Below are 24874 nucleotides of genomic sequence, written 5' to 3'. Positions count from 1 at the left end.
GAACAGTGAACACTACCATTTTCATGCCAGGATCACCGCTCTGCTTAATGCCCCATTTAGATATGTTTATAGTGAAAACAAGTACAAGTTCATTTAACACAGTATTGGGAGTCTTGAAGTAACAAATGAAATCACTGGAAATGAATGATTACACGTAAAATAAAGTCCTAACATGCCTTCTAGAGCCTAGACTTGGTTAACAGGATTCTGTTTTGTCCAATGAAGTTTACCGCACCCGAAAACTTGGCAGCATTCCCCAGCCAGGTTTGCTGTGACCTTCTTTCATGAGACAGAACACGCTGACAGTTCATCTCCTTGTGAAAGATTCAGGATTTACCTCAATGCTCCCCCGTTATACCCCCAAAGCCATTGTTGTCCCTGATAAACAGGACACCCCCACTGGTTTTGTTTTTTCCTGCAGCTTTCCTCTCATGCGATTTTGCACTCTTGATTAGCATCAAGCACAGTCAGCACACGGGTGTCCATTCTGATACATACGATGCACAATACACACCTGACCAAACAGAGATAAATATCTCCTACCTCCTGTTTGAGCAGAATCTGGTCAAGGCGGGTCACATTTTGCTGACCTGCCCCTTCAAGGCTTTAAGAACCTAATTTGCAGTATAGATACACAGCTTGTTATATACTAGTCATTGCAAAATGTATGTATGGCTATGATCACATGAAGGGTACTGGTTCTCAGTGGAGACTTTATATCCAATCCTTTGGTGAACTATTACATCAATACCTGACCCTGGCCATCTCTGGAAATCCCTACGTAGGCTTTATTCCCACTGCCAATGCCAGGGCACCAATGAGTCCCTGGATTTCACAAACTTTTCACGCTTTTCTTTCATTTGACATCAAAAGTCTTCCCTATCCCATTGGTCTATCGATTAACATGACCCCAAAGCAGTTTGAAAAATGTCTGTGCTATTAATATCAAATGCAAATCATAACTAGTGAGATTACTGACTCTTGCGCATCTCCAGTAGCTACTGTTAGTTGAGTCATCAGCTCAATGGGCAAACATGTTCACTTCCCCATGGTACTTCATTTTCTAGGCAACATCGCTAAATTAAATCCTCTGAGTAGAAACTTTCTTGATGCACCCAGTTCAGTGGCTCGAGATCAATATTTCAGAAACAAATTTACACAACTTTGATATCTTTTTATTTAATTCTGAGTATTTTATTTTTAATAGGCTGGATTCATATTAAGTTAATAAATAAAATGCATATGTATCTGATTAATATTGGATGCTTTCAGTTACATTATATTGAAAATCTGTTTGAATCATGTATATCTCCAGTAAATGAGAACTTCAGTAAGGGGATGAATCAATACTGAAGGAACTCACTGGACAACACCCTGCTTAATGGAGCGGAGCTGCGTTTCAGCCTTTAGACCTTGTTACTCAGATGGTGATGGCTGCCATCTTAAGAACACGATTAGACAGAGTGCTAAAATGATTTATTTTATCTGGAAGTCAGAAGGAACAAGATGTAACTAAAATCAAAAGAAAGGACTAGTAACTATTGATAGATTACCCAGAAGGGATAGTCTTAAACTGTTGCAGATTTTACAATAGTTTTAAGAAAAAAATTGCTACCCATATGATTCAGTGGCAACATTCTAGCATCATGCTAACAAAAGTTTATAGTAAACATATTTGTTATGTAGTAAGCTTAGGTCTGCTACCATGGACAGATCCCTGATGGTGGTCCCTCTAAATCAGTGTTTCTCAACCTTTTTTATACCAGGGACCAGCTTGCTGCCTTCCTAAACTGTGTCAGGGATCTCTCAGGGACTGGCACTGGTCCATGGTCTGGTCCTTGAGAAACCCTGTGCTAGATCAGGGGTTAAGACAGAATGGCCAATCAGGGGAAACTTAGCATCCAGCAATAGTGTAATTCAAGAAGCACAAAATAAAACCTATAATTTAAAAATAATGTTAAAAAGGAATCACATTTTTTAAATCTTGGTAGAAATTGAAGTACAGAGTAAAACAAGATTACATCAAAAGAATATAAAGTCAGAATGTTTATTAAACACACGTTTTTGCATACAGGTGACCAAAAATATTTGTATACGTTTATACACAGTTAAGTACTTCATTTTTTCAGTACTTACGTTTACTACCCAACAATAGTACTGCAATTGACTTAATGAGTGTGCACCAGAGACAGTTTTATTAGCTCTGCTCTTTATGATAATTCCTAAATCAGTTTAGATTTCACTCTGTTGATGCATCACATCCTTGAGAACACCTGCCCCTGAGCTGTTAACGGATTATTATTAGGCAAAAGTAAATGCCATGAAGTTCAGTTGCAATAAAATGTAAATATAAAAGTTTATAGCCGTTGTGTAAAACTAAAAATTTAAATCAATCACAAGAGCATGGTACAGACAACTCCAAAGGTCATTTTTTGTTATGCTAAAATGTATCATTTTAATGATAATATGAAAGGTTTGCCAAAGAATTATGTTTTGGCTAATATATTCCACCTACAACTTGATCTTGTACGAGAAGTCATGTCTCCTTTATCTTTGGTTACAATTATGTAATAAACAAGGAATTTCCAATTACTAATGTCTTAATTAACCCGTTATTGCTGGGGTAAGAGACAGCTAAAACCTAGTCAGTACATCAAAAAGTTAACAGGCTGCATCAGGAAATCTGTAATAGCAGCAGACAAGAGGGAGTATGTATGAAAACACTTCAGTTTAAGTGAAGACTCATAATTCAGGCTTGTGCTTTTTTTAAAAAAACAAACAAACAGTTTAGTGTGGGCCAAATTCTGATACCTTTATTCAAACTGAGTAGCATATTAAGCCACAGGTAGTCCCAGTGAAGCCTATGGATCTACTTGTATTTGCTATTCAATATGACTATCAGAATAGCCCTATTTGGAGAGATTTAGGTATGTGAGATCTCTCTCTAAAAGATCAACTCATCAAGCAACAATTACGAATGTCTCTACTTCCAATCCATTTATATTGCTATAAAAAAAATGGTGACATGGAGACTGATAAAATATATTTAAATACTTAAACATATGTTAATATAGTAACAGTTTTAAACACTCAGAAGTGAGGATGTGCAAGTCGTCTTCATAGGAACTAAAGCAGGACCAAATTTATGTTATTTTAACCAAAACAAAAATGGTGAAAATTTTTATTTTAGGTCAAAATTTGATTTTTTATCAAGAGAAACAAAAAACCCCAAGATGTTTTCAATTAATATTTTCAGTTTTTAGGGTACTGAAAATGTTTATCAAAAATTAAAAATGTTACCAAAAACGGTTTAAACAAAAACAACTAGTTTTAATTTTCAGGTTTGATTTTTCATCAAAAGAAAAATTTCAAGGCAAATTTAAAAACAAAAAACTTCTCTCGTCAACATGCAGGAAATATTGGCTTTTTTTAACCTTAACTCACCTACACTGCACACAGCCTGATCCTGCACCCATTGAAGTGAATGAGATTCTCTCTTGACTTTGGGTCAGTTCCATACAGCATACAGTACTTCTTATACTAATTGTTTATTACAAAGGTATAAAATTAGCATGCAGTAATCCAAAATACTCTATGGGCCTTCAAGTAAGGCTCCAAATGCATACTGAAATACCCAAGTGACTTCATTTTCTGATGTACTGAGCACTCATAGCTCCCACTGAAGTAAATGGAAGCCATGAGATGCTCCGAATTTTTGAGCATCAGGAACCTGACTTCAGTGCCTTTTTTTTTTTTTTTTTTTTTTACACACACTTCTTGGCCTTTTGACTTGAATGTCACAAGATCAGTCCCCATACATAAAAGAACAAATTATGGTTCTTAAATAAGATATTTAACCTTCACTTTTATATATTATTACTTTTGAGTTTCAATCTATAATATTAATGTCCCATTAGTGTAAGTTTTTGGGTGAAATCCTGGACCCTTTGGAGTCAGTGACCAAACAGCCATTGATTTCAATATGGTGAGGATTTTACCCTTTGTATTTAACTTTCCTGTTTTTAAAATGAAGAGGAAGAAATTAAAAAACACACAAAACTCTTGGGTGCATTTCATTTCCCTGTTGGAGTAGGGTCAGTACAAGACCTTTAAGCCTTCACTGAAGTGGTGCATAGGCCCAGTGCATAGGACTGAATTTCAACCTCTAATTTCACTTCAGTTGTATAGCTAAACATACATAAACTATTCAAGCTCCATAGATAAGTGTACCACAAAACCAAAATGCTGAAACTAGTATGGATATTATATAGTCAGTTTATTCCACGTTCTCATAAATAGCCCTGTGGGAAGGATTGCGCTGTGGCAGTGCATAAGGGCTGTGAACCATCTATAAGGAACCAGGGGAAAATCCCGCCCCCCAATTCATGCACTGCTGGGCTACCATACGTCATCTGATGGGTGGCCCAGACTAAGCCCCAGCACAGACGCAGTACTGGGGGTAGGCCCATAGTACATGGCACTATAAAAATACTGGCTCAGTGCTACTCATTCACAACTTTCATACCCACACTTGCAAAATTGAGCCTATGGAGAATGGCATGAGCTGATTTGATACAGATCATAATCTGCTGAACAATACCCAGGGGCAGCTCTAGGAATTTCGCTGCCCCAAGCACGGCGGCACGCCGCGGGGGGCGCTTTGGCGGTCGCCGGTCCCGCAGCTCCGGTGGACCTCCCGCAGAGGGTCCGCTGGTCCCGTGGCTCAGGTGGAGCATCCACAGGCATGCCTGCGGGAGGTCCACCCGAGCCGCCTGCTGCCCTCCCGGCAACAGGCAGAGCGCCCCCCGCGGTATGCCGCCCCAAGCACGCGCTTAGTGCACTGGGGTCTGGAGCCGGCCCTGTCAATACCACTGGTATCTCCCAACCCTTTTGAAATGCAAAGTTCTCAGACACTCTAGGTTTAGAAAGCAACTGTTAGTTTGAAGTCTTACAGAAGTTACTGGAAGACATGAAAGGATTGTCTTGCATCTAATACACTGGATTGGAACTCATGACCTGCATTTATTTCCCAGCTCTGCCAGACTTCCTGCATAACCTTGATCAAGTCACTTAATCTTGCCACACTTTGGGTCCCCCTACGTAACATGGGATAATAGTACTTGCCTACTTTGCAGTGGCATTAGGCACATATTCTAAAGATCTATTTATTGATGTAACTAACTGACATCTGGAGAGTAAGTTTTAGTTAGCACCATGTGTACCAGGCACTGTCTCAATCTGGATCAACTTTTTAGGGATTTGAGGATATGGTGATGAACTGGCAAAATCTTCTCTAACACATGGGCTACCACTTATCTAATAAAGTTACCATGGGCTTTAAGACTATTTTCTAACTACTTTGTTACTATTTAGTTTCAACAGGTTTACTAATCCATGCCATTTAAATTGCAAAACCAAAAAACATACAAAAGCTTGCTGATAGAGACCCATGACATATCATTCCTAGTGATTTTATGAAATCCAGGTATTACTCATATTTAATTGACCAGCTATGTCTACCAAATGTTAAAACTGTCAGAATATTTTTAAATTTACTGTTGATTACTAAAAATATATACTTCTGTTTCTTCTTGTTGTTTACGTTCATTTGAAAAACAAAACAAAACAAAAACCCTGTCACTGTTTCCTCTGTACAGTTAGGACAATCCAACCAAAGCTGGTCCAATAAAACATATTTCCTCACTCACCTTGTCTCTGTACAGTCAGTTTCCCCCTCTTTGCATAAGTCAGTGTGCCTGACTGTGCCAACACAGCAAAAGGGGAGAGGAGCAGGGGTGCTGGAACAATTTATATAGTGGGGGTGCAGAGAACTGTAAACCCTGTACATGATGTAAACCGCTTGAAGCCAGGGGGTGCAACAGCACCCCCAGAACCCTTACTTCCAGCAGCTATGGAGAGGAGAAAAACTAAAATAAAAATTAAGGGGGGGGAGGGGCAAAAAATTGGCAAGGGCACTCAGGGTCAAGGGTTGGTCCTGAAGCGGTTAGTAAACTCACTTGCGAAACTGACTACCTTGAAAGTTGGCGGTTTAAAACTCTCCTGTCCTGCAAAGCTACGCTCCTGGACCTATTAGCTAGTGCAATGAGTACTGGAGACAGCAGATGGGAGACTCCTTTTCCTCCTCCCCCCTTTACCCGCCCCGTCAGGTTTATTTGCAGAATACACACTTATCTAATTGTTTTATGCTGCTGCCCTCCTTTGAGCAGGAAGCGAGCAGGATACCTCCTCGTGCAGTATAAAAATATTGACTAAAGATAAGAGGCATGCAAGGTACTGGGTAGCGAGTGAGTTCAGAACAACAGGATTGTGCTCTGGGAAATCGAGACTATGACCAAGACACTGATGAATAGTTTTAGCTGTTGTTCAGCAGCTGATGTTCCTAAGTTCTCTCAAGCATTTTAAGTATCCTGTAACTAGACAGCTTAGTACTTGAGAGGGGCCTGGAGTAACAGAAGCCCCTGCTGTGCTAGATACATTTACCAGATAATCAATTGAGCAAACCGCAAAGTAGTATAAAAACCAAGATCCTGCAGCCCAGTCGTGTGGAGGGAGGGCGCGCATTTAAAAATCTCCAAAACCAACCGCCTGCTTATTCATTCTGTCCCACGAACTGTCGATTTAATGTTATTTTGGTGGTGTTTTAAAATCAACAGCATAGTTCATGCATTCCATAAGGATTCACGGTTGTTACTGGGCGTGAACCAAGTGAAACCAAATCTATCTGCAATACTTTTGGTGGTGGTGTTCAAAACAAGGACTTTGTTTTAAGTCCTTTACTGAAAACCAATATGTACCCACACGAGTATAGGGTCCTATATTATCCAGATTTCGGAATTCTTTTTATTCCAGTCCCATGGAAAGCAATGGGAGCCTTTCCATTCAGTGAGAGTTGGATTTGGGCAGTAAAGCAGAAAGATCCTGGACTGGCCCATTGACTTTATTATAGCAGTGTCCTTAATATCCGGGACCCTATTCTCCACTTGAGAATAGACTAATAATGAGTAACATTAAATGTATTGCCGCGCTTCCTTGCTATTTGGATATCCCTCTATGTAACCTACATGTTTTCAGCAGTTACCCATCCTTGCAAGGAAGAGCTACGTCTCCTCCCCCACCCGCGACACTCAAGCCATTTGAGTCTTACGAGTGTGACTCGAAGAAAAATACCTAGTATCACATTCTGCGAACGATTCATCCCGCCCTGCCCTGTTTGCCAACTGCTCTGATGAATACCTACACACAAGAAAAAAAGTAAAGTAACCACAAGACTTGAATGACTCTTTGGTGCACACTGTGAGCGGTTCTGCAGGCTTTTGTCCTGCTCCTAGGAACACCCTCTCTCTTCTTCTGGCTCGTGCACTCATTTGGCCAGTGCGTTAGCGTGTTGTGACAAAAGTTAAGAATTAGGATTCTTAGTTCAGAATGCGAAACACATTAGTCTGAAAATGCCATCTGAACCCGCGGGACATAACCTGCTGAAGGGAAGCAGAGGAATCATTGTAAACAAGGACCTGTATCTCTTGGCTACATCTCAGGAGAGTCGCTGTAGTTTTATTATTCGTTTGCTTCCTATGGAGGACCTTGCAGCCCCATTTTACAACACAGAACATACATATGTATTGTTTACAGCTCACATAGTTCATTTCCTTCTTCTTAAAAAAAGGTAATAACTTCTGCTTCTTATCACCTTGAATGAAACAATGTTGCTTAGTTGTTTGCGGAAATATATAAAAAGGATTTGTTGAGAAATAAACAGTAACCTTGGATTGTTGGAAATTAAACTCGTCTCAAATGAAGACTAGAGGTGAACTAGTCCCAGATGGATTTATTTTGACGATCAGGGGTTTCCATGTTTGCATGGTGTTTGATAGGGTTAGCTGAGTTGTGTAGGATTCAAGTTGTGTTTAAACCAATGTAGTGAAGCTGTGCTGCCTTAGAACTGCTCACGGGGTCGGGGTGGGGAGAGGGGTAGATGCGAATAGTGATGGTAAGTGACCCTTGGCTTTCTGAATCTGGTCTTCAAAAAGAAGTGGAATCCTTCTGAATCTCTCTCAGACAGATCGACTGAGGTGCTGCCTCGCTGATCTGCAGTTGATGAACGGGCCACTAAGAGACTAAACACTGCCCCCGCCTCCTCACCAACACGGTGTGTACGTGTGCACTGCCGTGTGTGTGGGGAGGAGGGGGGGGGCACGCGAAGTGAAATTCAACACCCGAGTCCCCATCCCCAAAAACCTGTGTGTATCCAAGTGATCCGATTCCCATCTGGGGGGAACGGCGAAAGGAGTCTGCCCCGCGGATCTGGACTAGAGTCGGCGGCGCTTGGCTGCAGGAGGAAAGCAGGGGTTGGGGGCTGGCTGCCGATCTCATCCGTAGGGAGCTACAGGGCACCAGAAAAGAGGGAGAAGGAACAGATCGGAGAAAGGGGGTCTAGGGAGCGCGTGATTAATGGGGATTTGCGCCTCGGGGGGAGGGGCGGGAGAAGAGAAAAAATATAGAGGACTGAGCGGAAAGACGGGACCGGTGAAAAAAGAGGGACACGTCGATACATGTGGTGGCGGGAATAGGATTTGCTACCCATATCACTCCCCGCTGATTGCACCGAAAGGGAAACTGTCCTTTGCAACCCCTGCGGACCCCCGCCGCCCCCGGCAGTTCAGCTGCAGCCGCGCCCTCCCCCCCGGCTCTTTGAAGCGACAGCCACCGAGACATTGGGACAAAAGCTGCTTCCACCTGCGGGCACAATCCGGATCCCGTTGGAGCCAGTGGCCCATCTCCCCTTCCCTTCGGTGGGGCCAGCGTTCGGGGCCCCCTCCTCATGCATCGGGCTGCACCGTGACCAGCTTCCCGCTGCGAGGGCTTAATCCTAGGGCATCCGTCACCAAACAGACGGGGCCCCTTCCACACCCCGCTAAAAGCCCAAACGGGCGCCACAGCCTGTCCCGGCCACACTTCTTCCTTTGTGCTCGCAACGGAGCAGTGCCCGAGTCCCGGGGAGTGACAGTAGCAGATCAGGTGGCTTTTTCCCCGGCCCCGAGGCACTGTAATAAAATGCCCAGCGCAACGTCTCGGAGCATCAGAGGTTATTCGGGGAGACATGCCCCGAAGTTCCCCTGCCAAGCGACGCGCTGAAATGGGGATCCCTCCCTGGCCAGCCCTTCATTGCTGGGCCCACCCCATCCGGAGCACGGGGGGACATCCCATGGTAATAAGCCAGTCTCCCCTATCAAATGTAAACGAATCCACTGGATTCCGTTCGGTGGCTCCGGCAAACGTTTCATTTCGACCCGTGGAAGCGAAAGTAGCCAAACGGCCAGTCTGGGTCACGAGAAAAAAAGGGGGAGGAAGGTGTTGGGTGGGGAAACCCAACCACGAGAAAGGACGATAGAGGAGCAGACAGGCGCGCTCCCCGGCTCCAGCCCCATTGCCCGAGGGTAGAACTCGGGGTGGGAGGAAGGCTAAACGCAGGGAAACCGAAATTAACCAAACCAGGGATTGCACTGGGATTATAGAAAGCCAAGTGTGGTGTGGAGGGGTGCGGGGCGGGAGGTAAATCACAGACCTTGACTGTCTACCACACTTGCATAGGATTTGGAGAGATGCGAGTTGGATTATCGACACATGCCCTGCAATGAAGAGCGGTAAATAAATGGGGCTCGAACCTGCTCCCCTTGAAGCCAATGGGATTTTTGCCATTAACTCCAGTGGGCGGAGAGGGGGGAAGAAATTCAGCTCTGGTTATGATCCCCTGATCCGTATCCCTCAAGCAACCAAGGTTTGGATCTAAACACGTTAGATGAGATGAGGGGTATTATTCTTTATAAACCGGAGAATATAACCAGGGCGAAATCTTGTATTACGTTGCAAAGCTAACTAGAACACGTGCTTATTCTTGATTTAACCCCAGGGAAAGAGTGACCCTCTCAGGCCGCTGCTAAAGGAGCTGGTTGCATTTTTACTCAAGAAAATATTTTGTAATTATAAACCCAGCGAAAAAAACAAAACGTATTAGAAGCGGACCTAATTCTAGACCAACGATCGCTTATAAACATGTCTGGGGGAAAAGGACAGTGAGCAAAGTAGCTCTGTGAGCGAGTTTAAATGCATCTGATGTAAACTGAAACTGAAGGTATTAATGAGATCTGCTTAGCCTATCACTGGGACACAACTCATGTATTCTTTGCGTCCTGGGAAGAGAGTTATGGGGAAACACCTTCCGAACATTGACTGGAATACAACGAGAGAAAGAGAGAGAGCCCGATCCTGCAGTCGCCGCATAGTCACAGCTCTCCCTGAGGTCCAGGGGAGTTTTGCCTGCAGGATCCGTAGGGCATGGCTGGACCCATACAACCATTCCGCGATTCATTTTCCCGAGACAGTAAACAAAATGCCACATCGTTTTTTAAAAAAACGAAGTTTTTGCTAAAATCTAAACAGGGCAACAACCACACAGGACAGATAGTCACCGGTTGCATCGTTTAAGTACCTGGCCGTTTAAGTTATCCTCCCACACCTTTTGGCTCAGATCCCAGAGTCATCCTTTATGTAAGAAGGGTCACACTGGGTCATTTAGCCCAGTATCCTTTCTTCCAACCGTGGCCAATGCCAGGTGCCCCAGAGGGAATGAACAGAGCAGGTAATCATCCAGTGATCCATTCCCCGTGGCTCATTCCCAGCTTCTGGCAAACAGAGGCTAGGGACACCATCTCTGCCCATCTTGGCTTATAGCCATTGATAGAGCTATCCTCCATGAATTTATCTGGTTCTTTTTTGAACCCTGTTACAGTCTTGGCCTTCACAACATCCTCTGGCAAAGAATCCCACAGACTGGCTGTGCACTGTGTGAAAAAAATACCTCCTTTTGTTTGTTTTAAACCTGCTGCCTATTAATTTCATTTGGTGACCCCTAGTTCTTGTGTTATGAGAAGGAGTAAACAACACTTCCTTATTTGCCTTCTCCACACCAGTCATGATTTTATGGATCTCAAATCATATCTCCTCTTAGTGTCTCTTCCAAATTGAAGAGTCCTAGTCTCATTAATCTCGCCTCATACAGAAGCCATTCCATACCCCTAATCACGTCTGTTGCCCTTTTCTGATCCTTTTCCAATTCTTTTTTTGAGATGGGGCAACTGCATCTGCATGCAGTATTCAAGATGTGAACGTACTATGGATTTATATAGAGACAATGTGATATGCATTATGTATCTTTCTTAATGATTCCCAACATTATGTTTGCTTTTTTGACTGCTGCTGTACATTGAGTGGATTTTTTTTAAAAGAACTATCCACAATAACTCCAAGATCTTTTTCTTGAGTGGTAACATCTAATTTAGACCCCATCACTTTATATGTATACTTGGGATTATGTTTTCCATTGTGCACTACTTCACATTTATCAACATTGAATTTCATCTGCCATTTTGTTTGCCCACCACCCAGTTTTGTGAGAGCCTTTTGTAGCTCTTTGCAGTCTGCCTGGGACTTACTATCTTGAGTAGTTTTGTATCATCTGCAAGTTTTGCCACCTCACTGATTATCCCTTTTTCCAGATCATTTATGAATATGTTGAACAGGACTGGTCCCAGTACAGATCCCTGGGGACCACCACTATTTACCTCTCTCCAGTCTGAAAACTGACCTTTTATTCCTACCCTTTGTTTCCTACCTTTTACCAGTTACCAGTCCATGAGAGGACCTTCCCTCTTATCTCATGACAGCTTACTTTGCTTAAGAGCCTTTGGTGAGGGACGTTGTCAAAGGCTTTCTGAAAATCCAAGTGCACTATATCCACATCCTTGCTGACCCCCTCAAAGAATTCTAGTAAATTGGTGAGACATGATTTCCCTTTGCAAACACCATGTTGACTCTTCGCCAACAAATTATGTTCATTTATGTACTTGAAAATTCTGTTATTTACTATAGTTTCAACCAGTTTACTCAATACTGAAGTCAGGCTTTCCAGCCTGTAATTGCCGGGATCACCTCTGCAGTCCTTTTTAAAAATTGGCATCACATTAGCTATCTTCCAGTCATTTGGTATAGAAGTTGATTTAAGTGATAGGTTATTGACTACAGTTACTAGTTCTGCAATTTCACATTTGAGTTCCTTCAAAACTCTTGGGTGAATACCACTGGTCCTGGTGACTTGTTACTGTTTAGTTTATCAATCTCTAATGACGCCTCAATCTGGGGCAGTTCCTCAGATTTGTCATCTAAAAGAATGGCTCAGGTTTGGGAATCTCCCTCACATCCTCAGCCATGAAAACCAATACAAAGAATTCATTTAGTTTCTCCACAATAGCCTTATCATCCTTAATGCTCCTTTAGCATCTCAATTGTCCAGTGGCCCCATTGGTTGTTTAGCAGGCTTCCTGCTTCTGATGTACTTAAAAAAATATTACTTTTAGAGTTTTTGGCTAGCTATTCTTTGAATTCTTTTTTGGCCATCCTAATTATATTTTTACACTTCAGTTGCCTGAGTTTATGTTCCTGTCTATTTTCCTCACTAGAATTTAACTTACACTTTTTAAAAGAATCCTGTGTGTCTCTCGCTGCTTTTTTACTTTGCTGTTTAGCCACAGGGGCACTTTTTTGGTTCTGTGTTTTTTATTTTGGGGTATACATTTAAGTTGGGCCTCTATTATGGTGTCTTTAAAAAGTTTCCATGCAGCTGGCAGGGATTTTACTTTTGGTACTGTACCTTTTAATTTGTTTAATTAACTTTTCATTTTTGTGTAGTTCCCCTTTCTGAAATTAAATGCTACTGTGTTGGGCTGTTGTGGTGTTTCCCCCGACACAGGGATGTTAAATATAAGTATATTATGGTCACTATTACCAAGCAGTTCAGCTATATTCACCTCTTGGACCAGAGCCTGTGCGCCACTTAGTACTAAATCAAGAATTCTCTCTCTTCTTCTGGGTTCCAGGACTCGCTGCTCCAAGAAGCAGTTATTTAAGATGTCAAAAAAACATTATTTCTGCATCCAGTCCTGAGGTGACACGCACCCAGTCAGTATAGGGATAGTTGAAATCCCCCATTATTATTGAGTACTTTTATAGACTCTTTAATTTCCCTGAGCATTTCACAGTCACTATCCCCATCCTGGTCAGGTGGTCCATAATGTATATCCCTACTGCCATATTTTTATTAGAGCATTGTATTACTATCCATAAAGATTCTATGGTACAGTTTGGTTCATTTAAGATTTTTACTTCATTTGATTCTATGCTTTCTTCCACATGTAGTGCAACTCCCCTACCAGCACTCTGTCCTTCCAATATATTTTATACCTTGGTATTACTGTGTCCCTTTGATTATCCTCATTCTACCAAGTTTCTGTGATGCCTATTATATCAATATTCTCATTGAATAGGAGACACTCTAGTTCATCCATCTTATTATTTAGACTGCTACAATTGGTATATAAGCACTTTAAAAAACTTGTCACTTTTTAGCTGTCTGCCATTCCATGATCTAATTGAATGGGACTCTTCCATTTGACCGTTTCTCATCAGATGCTATCTGTATTTTATCATCTTCCATCCTCTCCGCCTTACTAGGATATAGATAATCTCCCCTTAGGGGAGGATCTATTAATGATGTCTCTGTCCGCTCCTCTGCACCTGTCCTTAGTTTAAAAACTGCTCTAGGACCATCCTTTGCCCTTAGCTAGCATATCAGAAGAAGCCTCCGTCTCGATGGCAAAGCAGCAATGCATTCCCAACACAGAAGAGCTGCATTAACTGGAGCCTCTGTAGCACCTCGCTCTCTGTGGGTACATATCAGCGCTGTTTTTAAATCCTAGATTTTAGCTCTTGGGAAGCTGCTGCGCGAATCTTTTGGCTTAGGTCAAGGATATGGCGTTTGTCTGCGCTCCAGCACGTAACTTCACATTCACCCCGGATGCCACGCTATTGACAGCGCGAGGACGAAGGTGGTCCCTGAAGTTTCACCATCGTTTGCCGTGGACACAAGGTCAGCTGTAAGCGTTTACTTCTGGGTCAAGGTGCCTCCTTCTGGCTGCCAAACGCAGGACATGCTCCCCTTGCTCCCTCTCCCTGATACCTCTGTCCAGCGCAACAGAGCTAAACACCGCTTAAAGCCTGCTCAACTTTGAACGGAAAAAATCAGAGACACGACAGATGTGCCGTGAGGGTTCCTCTGCGGTGCATTATTTCAAACAAGGTTCCCCCCACCTCCTCCCCAACAGCCACATGTCACCAACAGAGCGAAGAACACGGCAAAGGACCGTGCCTGTACTCCTGAGTGCTGCCCGTCCCCAACAGGTTACGTTGCTTAAGCACAGCAGTGGAGTGCACTGACATGTGGCATGCACATCAGGGAAAGGCATGTCACACACCTGCTTTATCATCCAGACGAAAGGCATGTCACACACCTGCTGCTGCTGAGCTGCGACATGCTGCTTCGGCTGTGCAGTGCCATGACCGGGCTGTAGCTTTTGGCATGCGACAGCCTAGGTGGCAAACAGCTGGTGTCTGACATGCCTGTATTGTTCTGCATTCCAGGCCGCACTAAAAAGGCTGCCCCCCCTCCTCTCACAACACCTGTCAGACACTCAACAATACAGGTATGTGATTATCAGGGCCTGGCCAGAGGTAGAAGCCCTCAGGTGAGGCGTGTCCGTGTACTAATCTCACGAGCCAGTTCCCGTGTCCTTCCTAAAGGAACACACTGCTACATTCATGCTGCCGGAGAAGGGAACAATAATGGTATCCTGGGATTTCCCCCCATGCTTATGAAACCACCATAACTGCAGGACTGCAAGACTCAGATGCTGCTAATGTTAGACCTGTAAATGTCTTCTAGTAACCTAGCCACGGACCTGTGTTTTCAGGTGGGCAGTATTTGGAGAAGTTTAACATTCATCCTGTTGCCCCGAAACCCGCCTCCACCTGAGGATCAGGCAGTCCAGTCCAGAAGGAGATCTACGCGGGCTTTAACATCCATTGTTTGACACAGACTGCTGTCCGCTCCATCGGCACCCGAGACCATGCACCATCCGGAACTCTGCTGCGTGGGTTCCCGGGGCAAGTCAGCCCTACACCAGCATATTGCAGATTTTGCACGTCTGCAGTTACCATGCTCCTGCGTGAAAGCAGCTTTTTCATACACACTAGTGGCACGCGAGGGAGAGAGAAGAAACCACAAGAGTAGTTCTTCAAATTGTCCTTTGCCTCTCAGGGCCACAATTTGTAGGATTTCGATTCCTTCCCTCTCCCCTTTGAATAAGAAATTGCAAACGGGTCCTTTCACCCTCGTGTATTATTTATACTGCGTATCAGTATAACACTCTCTCACCACTAGTGAATTATTGTAGTTGCTGGGATGTGAGCTCCCGCGTGTAGTTTAATCGTTATGAAAGAACATCCCGTCAAGAGTTGCTCTTCATTTACAAACACACCTGTATGTGAGGGCCCTTTATGTCTACAATATTACGGTTTCGTTTAATAAATACCACTTCTGTGCCTCAAAAGTGGAAAAGGCCCAAGAAATGGAGTGTATCGCAGTTACTCCTAGTACAGGCTGCTAAGGCAGACAGTGTTAACTTGCTGTCTTTGTAATGCTACATCTGTACCTTGCAGACTTCAATGGGCTTTATGCGTGTGGTGTTAGAGGAGCGGGAGCACGGGATTGTCTGGAGGTCTGTTTTTCTCCCTCTTTTTCTCTCTCAGATGGGTCAGAACCAAGAACCTGATACAAATTCCTCTTAAATAAATAGAAAGACTCCCATTGATTTCCATGGAAGTTGGGTTGGGCCTTTACACCCCACATCCGAGCCACCGTAACACCTTCGGGAAAAGCCAAACTCAATAAGAATTTCATAGCTGGTCTCTGCCCCAGTCTGACTGAACTAGACTCCTGGATCCCACTGTGACCACCACACGCCTGAAAGCTGATAGTGGATTTCCCATCCTCCCTTTTGCTCAGTCTCTTCTCTACTCTATGCAAGTGGGTGCAGAGTCAGCGCCAGGAGTTGAGTTATTTTTGGCGGAGTGGCAAGTGTTATGGACTCCTAGAAATACAGGGGTGGAGAGGACCTCCAGAAGTCACCCAATCCAGTCAATCTGGACCATCCATGAATGATATGAGTTTGCTCAACTTGTTATTAAAAGCCTCCAGTGGGATTCTACAACCTCCTAGTTGGAAAGTTTTCCCTAATAGCTAACTTAAGTCTTCCTTATCCACCTCGAGTCACCCAGACAAAAACTTGCTGAATGTTTTGAATATTGTTCTACCCTTATGAGACTTTTTCCGCGTGTAGGACAGAGAGACACTCCGTTATCTGTGTGTGCCTGCCTGCCTGCCGGTGCCTGCCTCTTTGTCTGTCTGTCTCCCTGTGCGTGTGCCTGCCTCTCTGTATTGTCGGTGCAGACACACTGGCCCACTTTTGTGTATCCTTTTCTCCTCCTTTGTCTCCTTTTCTTTGGCTTTGACTCTTTCAGGTGCCCCAGCAGTTGCCCTCGCGTGCTGCTGGTTGCTGGCCGCTGCTGCGCTGCTGTTATTGAGGGTGTGAATGCTGGCTGTTGTGCTTCGCTGGGGTAGGGGGCGGGAGGAGGGGGAGGTAGATGATGAAGATGATGATGGAGGGGAGGGGTGATGATGGTGTGTACTGCGGGAGCGCAGCTCCCTGGGGAGGTGCCTGAAAGGCCGGTGCGCTCACCAGCTGACAACGCGTGCTCCGCTCCAGACACTCAGCTCTGAGGCCAGGAGCCTCTGCCAGCCAGCCCCTCTATTGTCAGCCTCGCTCTAATTAAGAAACACTCACATTACCGCAAGCCACCCCCACACGCTCTTTAGTTCCTCTGCCTCTTTTATCTCCTCTCCCCTTCCCAGGTTTAACTCTTTCTTCCTCTCCAGGCCAGAGGTTGAGCAAACAGCAGCCACTTGCGAGGCAGCAATACACCGCGCTGCAAACTCTACATGTCTCTTCTCGCACGCGTGCTCTGGGGGTGCAGGAGCGATGTTTAAAAACCAACGAAACCCCCAAGATTCGTCTGCTTTCTACGGTTGCATAATAGGGAAGAATTCAACCTCGTGCGGTAAACTTTTAACGAGAGCGTGCAGGAAACAGGACAAGGGACTCGATCCCGCCTCCATTGTGGTCAAGAACAAAAGCTCCAAAATCGATCCCCAAAATACACTTCTCTACTGTAACTTCAGGCCGCGTAGCAAACCAACACGAGTCTCACTAGAGCAGGCTGCCTCTTGGGAATTCCCACGGTCCGCCTGGGGGTCAGCGAGCCTGTGTAGGTCTAAACGGGAAGCTAAACCAACAAAACCAAAACTTTTTGGCCAAATACAAACGATCGGCACATGGACAAGCCAGTGGAATCTCACACAAAGGGTCCAACCCCCCTCCTTCCCCCCCAAAAAAAACCTCATTGTATTTCACATTCTGGCAGATACTTAGCGTTCAGCCAAATTTCGACGCCCGGATAATACGCTTCTGACGCTCCAGTTCAAATAAAGTAAGTTAGAAATACTATGAGCACACAAACAGCTCACCCTGATCTGCTTCGAGTGGGGTTGTAGAGAGAAAGAGAGTGTTATTGTAAGTTAATACTAGTGCATACAGAACAAACACGGTCGTAAATTCAATAAAGCGATTTATCCATCTTCATTACTTAAAGCAATGTTGTCTCTTTGTTTGTTTGGGAGATATTAAGCATGCTTAGCTTGCAACACATAGTTGATTCCTTTGCTAGTATCTTGGATACTTGGATGTGACTTTGGAAGGTAGAAGCTAATTGCTAATAATGGAGAGAAAGGAACCAGCCAGCATAGCGGGAGTGGTCTGGCATATGGGGAATGAGCAGGCTGAATACTCAATATTCAAGTTTCCAAAATATTAATGAGATTATAGCAACCTGCAGCTATATGTTACAGCTTGTTAATGGAGTGTAAGAGTGTGGGCTGCCAAACGTTTGTTATGCAAACTCTATAGCAGAGCCTTAAAATGGAAATGTGTCTACGTGTCTCTTCCAAAGAAGTGTCTATTTAAAAAAAAAAAAACGGAATCCCCAACTATAGAGGTGAAGATTAACACACTGCATGGTACAGTTGATCGGTCAATAGCTAGAACATTTCCTTCTAACGTGGATGCTTTTATATATGCTTTTCAAATCACTCTGCACACAAAATAGCGTGAGTTAGATTTTTGGAGCGCCGAGCCACAAATTGTTTGGATGAAATGAGAAAAACCTTCTGAAAAAAAATTAAAGTAGTTTCCTCACATCTTTCCCCTCACACGCACACACAAATATATGCGCATCACAAAAGGCATAGCTGGGCCAGTTCAATTAAACTGATAATACTGTATACCACAACGCCAACCCCCCGTGTTGCATCATTCGCTACATATGTGAACTTTAAGAAAAATTAATCTTGTTTAAAGCACCGAGTGATATAGTTCTATGGCAGATCTATGTACAGCACGATGCTTTTAAAAGAGTTTTCTGGGCTGAACGTCAAATGCTTGCTGCCTATTAACTATTTCTAAAATGTTGAGGTTTTCGTAGTAAGTAGTAATCAAACTATATAAACCCGGAAACAATCGTGAAGTTTTGAAAGTGAAATGACCCTGCTGATGAACTTTTCACCCTACCCAGGTTGGTAAATATATCCCCAGCAGTTGGAGCGTTAGTGTGGAAGCAGTGACTTGATTCGTTTAAGCCACCCGAAGATGTTTATCTGCAGCACAGCAAACCCGGCAGTGCAAAAGGTTATCAAGGGGACAGGTGCAGGATTTCTTTCCTGGAAAGCGTCACGATCACCTGCTTCTTGCAGACTGCCTGCTTGCTATCGGCACACCTACCGGAGCAGTTTGTTTGATTGTCAGTTAGACCTAGGTGAGGTTTCACCTGCTCAAAGCACGAAAATAACGCAATGGAGAAGGAAGAAGCCCGTGTAGAAAGAGAGTCTCCGGTTGATGGATTCGGTAGACTTTACTCATGCAAAACTCCTGTTGAGTTCAGTGTCTGGTGCTTGCGTTCATTGGAAGTCTTGCCTTTGTGAGAACTGCAGGAGAAATCCTCTGGATTTCCACACTAGGGTTTTTATTTATTATTTTTTAAATAAATTGGTTAAGGACAATGGGTCAAATCCTGCTCTCCTTTCCCCAGGCGAATACTCAATAGTCAAGTTTCTAAAGTATTAATGAGATTATAGCAACCTGCAGCTATATGTTACAGCTTGTTAATGGAGTGTAAGAGTGAAGTTAAAGCATTACTTACTTGGGGAAGCATTTGGGCCGGTGTCTCAAGAATCCGACCCTACAAGTTTAAGTAATGGCCCGGTCCCTGCATCACTGAAAGAAGCGAGAGATTTGCACTTCAATGGAGCACGCCTCAAAACTTTAAACACAGAACAAGGCGCCGACTTGATTTCCAAACCTCAAACTTGATTTTTAAATTGAGCACTTTGAAGAGTTGCATCCATAGTAAATGTTGGGCCGCGTTACAGGGAGACCTTATTATTGAGAGGCGCGGTCATATTAAGATATGGCACCAAAGGAAAATGTTCGTTTCAAACCTACAGGGTAGCTCACCAATAGACAGGAGCCGCAGCCCGCCTGCTTTATTTGCAGAAAGTAAAATACCTTTGGACTCTAGGTCGACATTTCAACAGTAGCTGGACCCTCTTTATGGCTGTCAGGACGTCCAGGTTTTCACGCACGTTAAAATCCTCATTAGAAATACGTTATGAGAGATAGTCATCAGAAATACCACACGCCACTAGGTTTTAGCTTTTGGACAGACAGATACTCTCGACTTTTACGCCCCGAAGCGATTCTATCTTTTCCTTTAGAACTTGTTCCGAAACTTGCTCGAGAGCTGCCAGCCCCTCTTCTGGAGCTACCTTTGGCTCAGTAAGGACTCCGGGGCAAGTCACTTCATGCCCAGAGCTAGGAGAAAGTCTACCCGTGCAGCGCTCGTGACCCGCCCTTTCAAATCGGAATTGCTAGTCTGTCCAGCTTCCCGATTAGCGCACCCGGCTCTCAGAACTCCTAACCCACTTCAGTTTAAGGCTCCCTCTTCTCATGCGGTGAGAACCAGCCGTGCTCATGCCATAGCTCATCAGGGCAACTGCTCCGAGACGATGCGCTCACTCCCCTTCCCATTGAAGTCAACGGGAGCTGTGCTGTTATGTCAGTGGTAGTGTTTTTCGTTACACCGGGGTAGCGGAGAACGGAATTTGAACAATTAATGTCAAGGGGAGCAGGACGAGTGCCTCAGAGAGCTGAACGCCGATAGGGCTCCCATCCTGCAGTCCTAACTGGGGCAACGTTCACCTGTTGCAATGGGAATTTTAGTGCCGGGACAAGCCCTCTCTTTCCTAACCCCAAAAGGGAAGAGTGTTACCTATTAAAATCAGGACTAGGTTAAAAGAACTACTGCTTAAAAAAAAGAGCATTGTTGCAGTCCTAAGTGATTAATGCCGTTCATTATACAATTTATAGTTTTGTGGTAGGTCTAACTACCAGAAGGGTTTTGTTCGTTTGGTTTTTTTTTTTGCACGCACAGGTGCCAGTGAGAGAATTGAAACCAGAGGTGGTGTAAATTCTGATATCGTACAGACCCACGCAATCTAAATCAAATGCACTCACCCAGCCATCTCATGGCGTTGTATATCAGTATATTCAGAAAGCGCCCTTTTAAAGAGATCAGTACTCGTTTTGAAATACAAGTGTTCCGTATATTTTTTATTATGGCTTCCGAAAAATAGTCTAACCAATCTCCCCCCCCCTCATTTATTTGATCTTAAAATTACAGAAAACAATGGCAGCTGGCTTTGCTAAATTAAAAAAAAACAGGACATTCTTGTAGAAAAGTTAAAAAAGATAAAAGCAGAAATAGTAGCAAACACTCCGTAATAAATAAGTTTCCTAATATCACAAAAAGCAAAATAAAATTCACATAAAACTTTGACACTTGAAGAGCTTAAGGACTATAAGTGGCTAAATTAAATAATCGTCGTCTCCAATTGGCAGTTAGTTGCTTTCCTCTTGAAGCCGCATCTCCAGCCGCTGATAAAGTGCTTGCGCCAAGTTTCCCCAAAAGATGCCAACATTAACACGGGACTTTTAAAAATCCGCCTTTTCTCTGGTATTTACAGCACAGGAGTATGCTATTTACAATCTTTTTGTTTGTTTCCATAACAATAAAATTCGGATACAGGACCGGCATTTCGGAAGACTTTTGTGTAAGTATCTGTGCAGACACAGAAGGATGCCCATGGCATCCATAAACGGTAACTCAATTTTAGCAAGGTAAGTGTTCACAGTGCATTCGCTATTCGCTAGCAATGCAAGTGAAGCTCCGAACTACAAGGCAGCACGTTGGTTGGGAAAGCGGGGTGCGGTGGGGTGAGAAACTATAACAATCCCTATGCAAAGAAAGGGAAACGGGGTAGTGGATAGCGGGGACATTGAATCACAAAATAGTCATTTCCATAGACAAACCAAGGAGAAGGCTGGAGATTCATAAGCTAAAAGGAACTGATGCTATTTTGAACTTAGACCACAAAAGGCTGTTGAACAGAGGAAGCAGATATATGGCAAAGTTTTCAGCAGTCATAGCGGCCCCCTCCCGCCCCCCGCAGACTGGGACAGCTCTGGTTGTGGCTCTGCCCCTGTCGCCCCCGTGGTGCTGCTGGGCTCCCTCCCTAACTGGCCTCATCAGAGTCACTGTAGTGGGAGCGGGGCGAGAACTCTCCATCGCTCCTGTGGGACCTGGGCGATGGTTTGCTCCTCTCCGGCTGCCCCAGGAGGGCCGGAGATGCGGCTTTCTGTGCCATCAGGGCGCTCTCCTGGAAGGAGAAGTGCAGAGGGTCCAGCGGCACCGAGTAGCCCCCCGCAGCCGGCTGCTGGGGGAAGCGAGTCCTGCAGTTGCCGGAGGGCGAGGGTCTCTGCTGCTGCCCCTGTCCTTGCCCTGCAGCTCCGGCCTCTGCTCCGGCTGACTCGTGGGGCGGGGAGCGGTGCTCGCCCTTGCCCGGGGTGTCGGCAGGTGCGGCCGGGCTGTGCAGCAGCTCGGCCAGCGCGCTAATGTAGATCTGCGCCATCTGCAGGGTCTCGTACTTGGACAGCTTCTTGTCGTTGTTGAAGGAGGGGATGACATTGCGCAGCTGGTCGAAGGCGTGGTTCAGCCCGTGCATCCGCCGCCGCTCCCGGGCGTTGGCCGCCAGCCGCCGCTGCTTCTGCACGCCGCTCACCTGCTGCCGGAGCCCCCCGGACGGGGCGCGCTGCCTGCCGCAGTCCGACACCCCCTCCGCCGACGGGACGCCCCCTGGCAGCTTGCACAGTTTCCCCGAGGGGCCGCTCCTGCTGCTGCAGCCGCCCAGGTGCTGCTCGGCTCCCCCCGCCTCCAGCGGCTCCTCCTCCTCCTCCTCTGCTGCTCCGGGCAGCAGGTATCTGGGGGAGGCAGCAGCGGCGGCTGCGGGGACGCGTGCCGGGCAGCACATGCCCAGCCAGGCGGGGGGGAAACCGCAACCAGGATGCTCCTGCCCTAGGAGAGTCTGCTCCAGCTGATGCGGGCCCCCCAAGTCCCTGCCGCCTTCCACCCACCCGGCGGCGGCCGCCCGCAGGTGGCTCATCGCGCCGGGCGCTGCAGACCAAAGCGGGGTGGGAAGCAGGGAAGCGCGAGACGGGGCAGAACAGCCCTGGCGAGTTCTGCTGCACGCGCCCCCTCTACCCTGGCTCCGGGGACCTCGGGCGCGCACACCGCTCGCGTGCAGCCAGCCTTCTCCGGTTGCGGACGGCGCTGCGCCCCCTTTAAAAAGCGGCACGCGCCGGGGTCCCCCCCGCGCCCGCCCGCCTCCTCGCGCCCCACCCTCCGCCTCCCGCCCTCCTCGCGCCGGTCGCGTGGCGGCTCAGCCAATGGAGCGCGCGGGTCTGGCGCGTGCTGGGAGCCAATGGCAGGCGGGGCTTGGCCCGCTCCGGGGGAGAAAAAGTTGCAGCGGAGACTCCGGGGATGTGACCTAGACAGCAATTCTCCTCCCCTCCCCCACGCGGCGGGGCTGCGAGGTGTCACTGCGGGCGTGACTCCGGAGCAAGGGGGGGGGGGCGAGCCCTTGAGAGCGAGCGAGGCCTCCAGTGCATTGGGTGCGGGGGGGAGTCACGCCCGCCCGCCCGGGGCGAGGCCGACGCGTGGCTGCCCTTGGCTAGCCGGGGGAGCCAGCGCCAGGCAAACGGCTTTAAGCACGTGGGCGTGGCAGAGGGTGCCTGGCGTGCGCCGTCTGAGCGCGCCAGGCAGGAGCGTGGCACCCAGCGAGCAGGTGTGCGCCCAGGTGCCGCGTGTCACCCTGCGCCCCACCGCCCCGGGGGGAACCGAAAGCGGGGCGCGGGCCTAGCGCTCGGGACGTGCAAAGCCCCTGGCCTCAGGCCAAAAGCACGGCCTCTACTCCCTGCACTAGAGCCAGCTGCATAGGGCACGTTCCCGGCTCTGCCAGGTACCTGCACAGCGCGCCCTGCGTGTCCTCGGGCCAGCTACGAGACTGATGTACCTAACTTAACTCCGTATATAAACACATACCGCTCTTATACACGCCGCAGGCATCTTCTTAAGCGCTGGAGCAGTCTCCACCAACATCAAAGAGGGGCCCGGGGCGTTCCCCCATTCACTCCCTTTAAACAGGAGCTATTATCGGGATAAACGCACCCCAGGTGCAAAGTTCTTCAGTGCCTGACCGTCCTTATCGACCTCCACATTTTAACCTGCCCTTGAGTCATAAGATCTCAGCCATTCAATAAGGCGAGAGGCGGATTTTGTCAGTGGCAGATTAATACGTGATGGAGCAATTCGTGATAGCCGCGCGAACACCGGCGTCTCCTCTGTGGAGATCACCCAGGGCCGCACACTTATTTGAACGCCTTCTGTCCAGCGGAGCAGTACAGCATTTTGGGCAAGTGTAGGTCTTTGCGAGCCTGAACGTCGGTGCAATGCAGACAGCGGAACGGTACCGCTTATTTAGACAAGCATCTTAGTTCAGTGCCATTTTAATGAGGCGGAAGAGAAAGAGAGCAGCAGCGTCACCTAAAGCAGAGTTTGCAGGGCAGGAAGCCTAAGCGCCCCCTAGCTACCGCCACGTCTGCGTAGCACCCAGGCAAGCACCTGGCTAGTTTTCCTTGGGATATAAGGACGTATACGCAAAGCTCTCTCTCTTCACCCCCACTCTCAGCTTGTTACTGCAACTGAATGGCCTGGGCGGGCTGGGGGGAGAAAACGGAGGCAGGAACCAATTTTTCTGTTTGTACAGCACCAGCACAAAAGGATCCTGCTCCATTACTAGGACTCATACCTACTAAGGTAATGAAAATAATAAATAGTTGTCTAACCAAGTAGTACCGTACATATATTTCTGGAGCTGTCATAGACTTAAAGAAGTCTGGAGTCATTTCCCCCTTCCTGTCCACATTCTCAAGTTCACATCACCTGCTGCAGACTTGAGCAGGAATCATGAGCCCAAAGCAGACCCCACGGAGGGCCACAGCAACTCAGACCAATACTAGTTTGATAGTTGTACCAGTCTCTGTCAGCCAAGGAATTTAAGTGCACACTATGGAGGGAGATCAAAGCAGCAATTAAGTCTAATACAATACTAAGTGACTTCAGCTAGGGTACCAGCTTATAAACTGATCCAATGTTACAGTTGTAGAAGCTTTAGAAAATAGTTTCTCAACCCCCTCAACAATTGCTTCTCAGACCAGCTAGTTCTACAGCACACATAGGAGACGTTATTCTCAATATAATCCTCAATAGCAGCTCAACCATAGTCATTCCTTGAACCATTAAGTAATATCTTCAGGGGACGAGTTGCACCAAAAACTAACCC

At 46.2% G+C, this 24874-nt stretch overlaps 2 protein-coding genes across 5 annotated transcripts in view; both read right to left on the bottom strand.

The window, feature by feature from the left end:
• The window catches only part of SMARCAD1 (SWI/SNF-related, matrix-associated actin-dependent regulator of chromatin, subfamily a, containing DEAD/H box 1), a 217676-nt gene that overhangs the window by 178565 nt on the left and 14237 nt on the right, over positions 1–24874 (bottom strand). The window lies entirely within an intron of this gene.
• On the bottom strand, positions 20790–22724 carry ATOH1 (atonal bHLH transcription factor 1). The gene has a single exon (XM_039542708.1). The coding sequence runs from the start codon at positions 22634–22636 to the stop codon at positions 21710–21712; it is 927 nt and encodes a 308-aa protein (XP_039398642.1). The 5' UTR covers positions 22637–22724; the 3' UTR covers positions 20790–21709.

This window comes from Mauremys reevesii, linkage group 5 (genome assembly GCF_016161935.1).
Source record: "Mauremys reevesii isolate NIE-2019 linkage group 5, ASM1616193v1, whole genome shotgun sequence".
Taxonomy (NCBI): Eukaryota; Metazoa; Chordata; order Testudines; family Geoemydidae; genus Mauremys; species Mauremys reevesii.
This window is presented reverse-complemented; position numbering and strand designations above follow the sequence as displayed.

Coding starts and splice junctions, on each gene's coding strand:
- ATOH1 (XM_039542708.1), bottom strand. CDS start 22,636: ATGAGCCACCTGCGGGCGGCCGCCGCCGGGTGGGTGGAAGGCGGCAGG.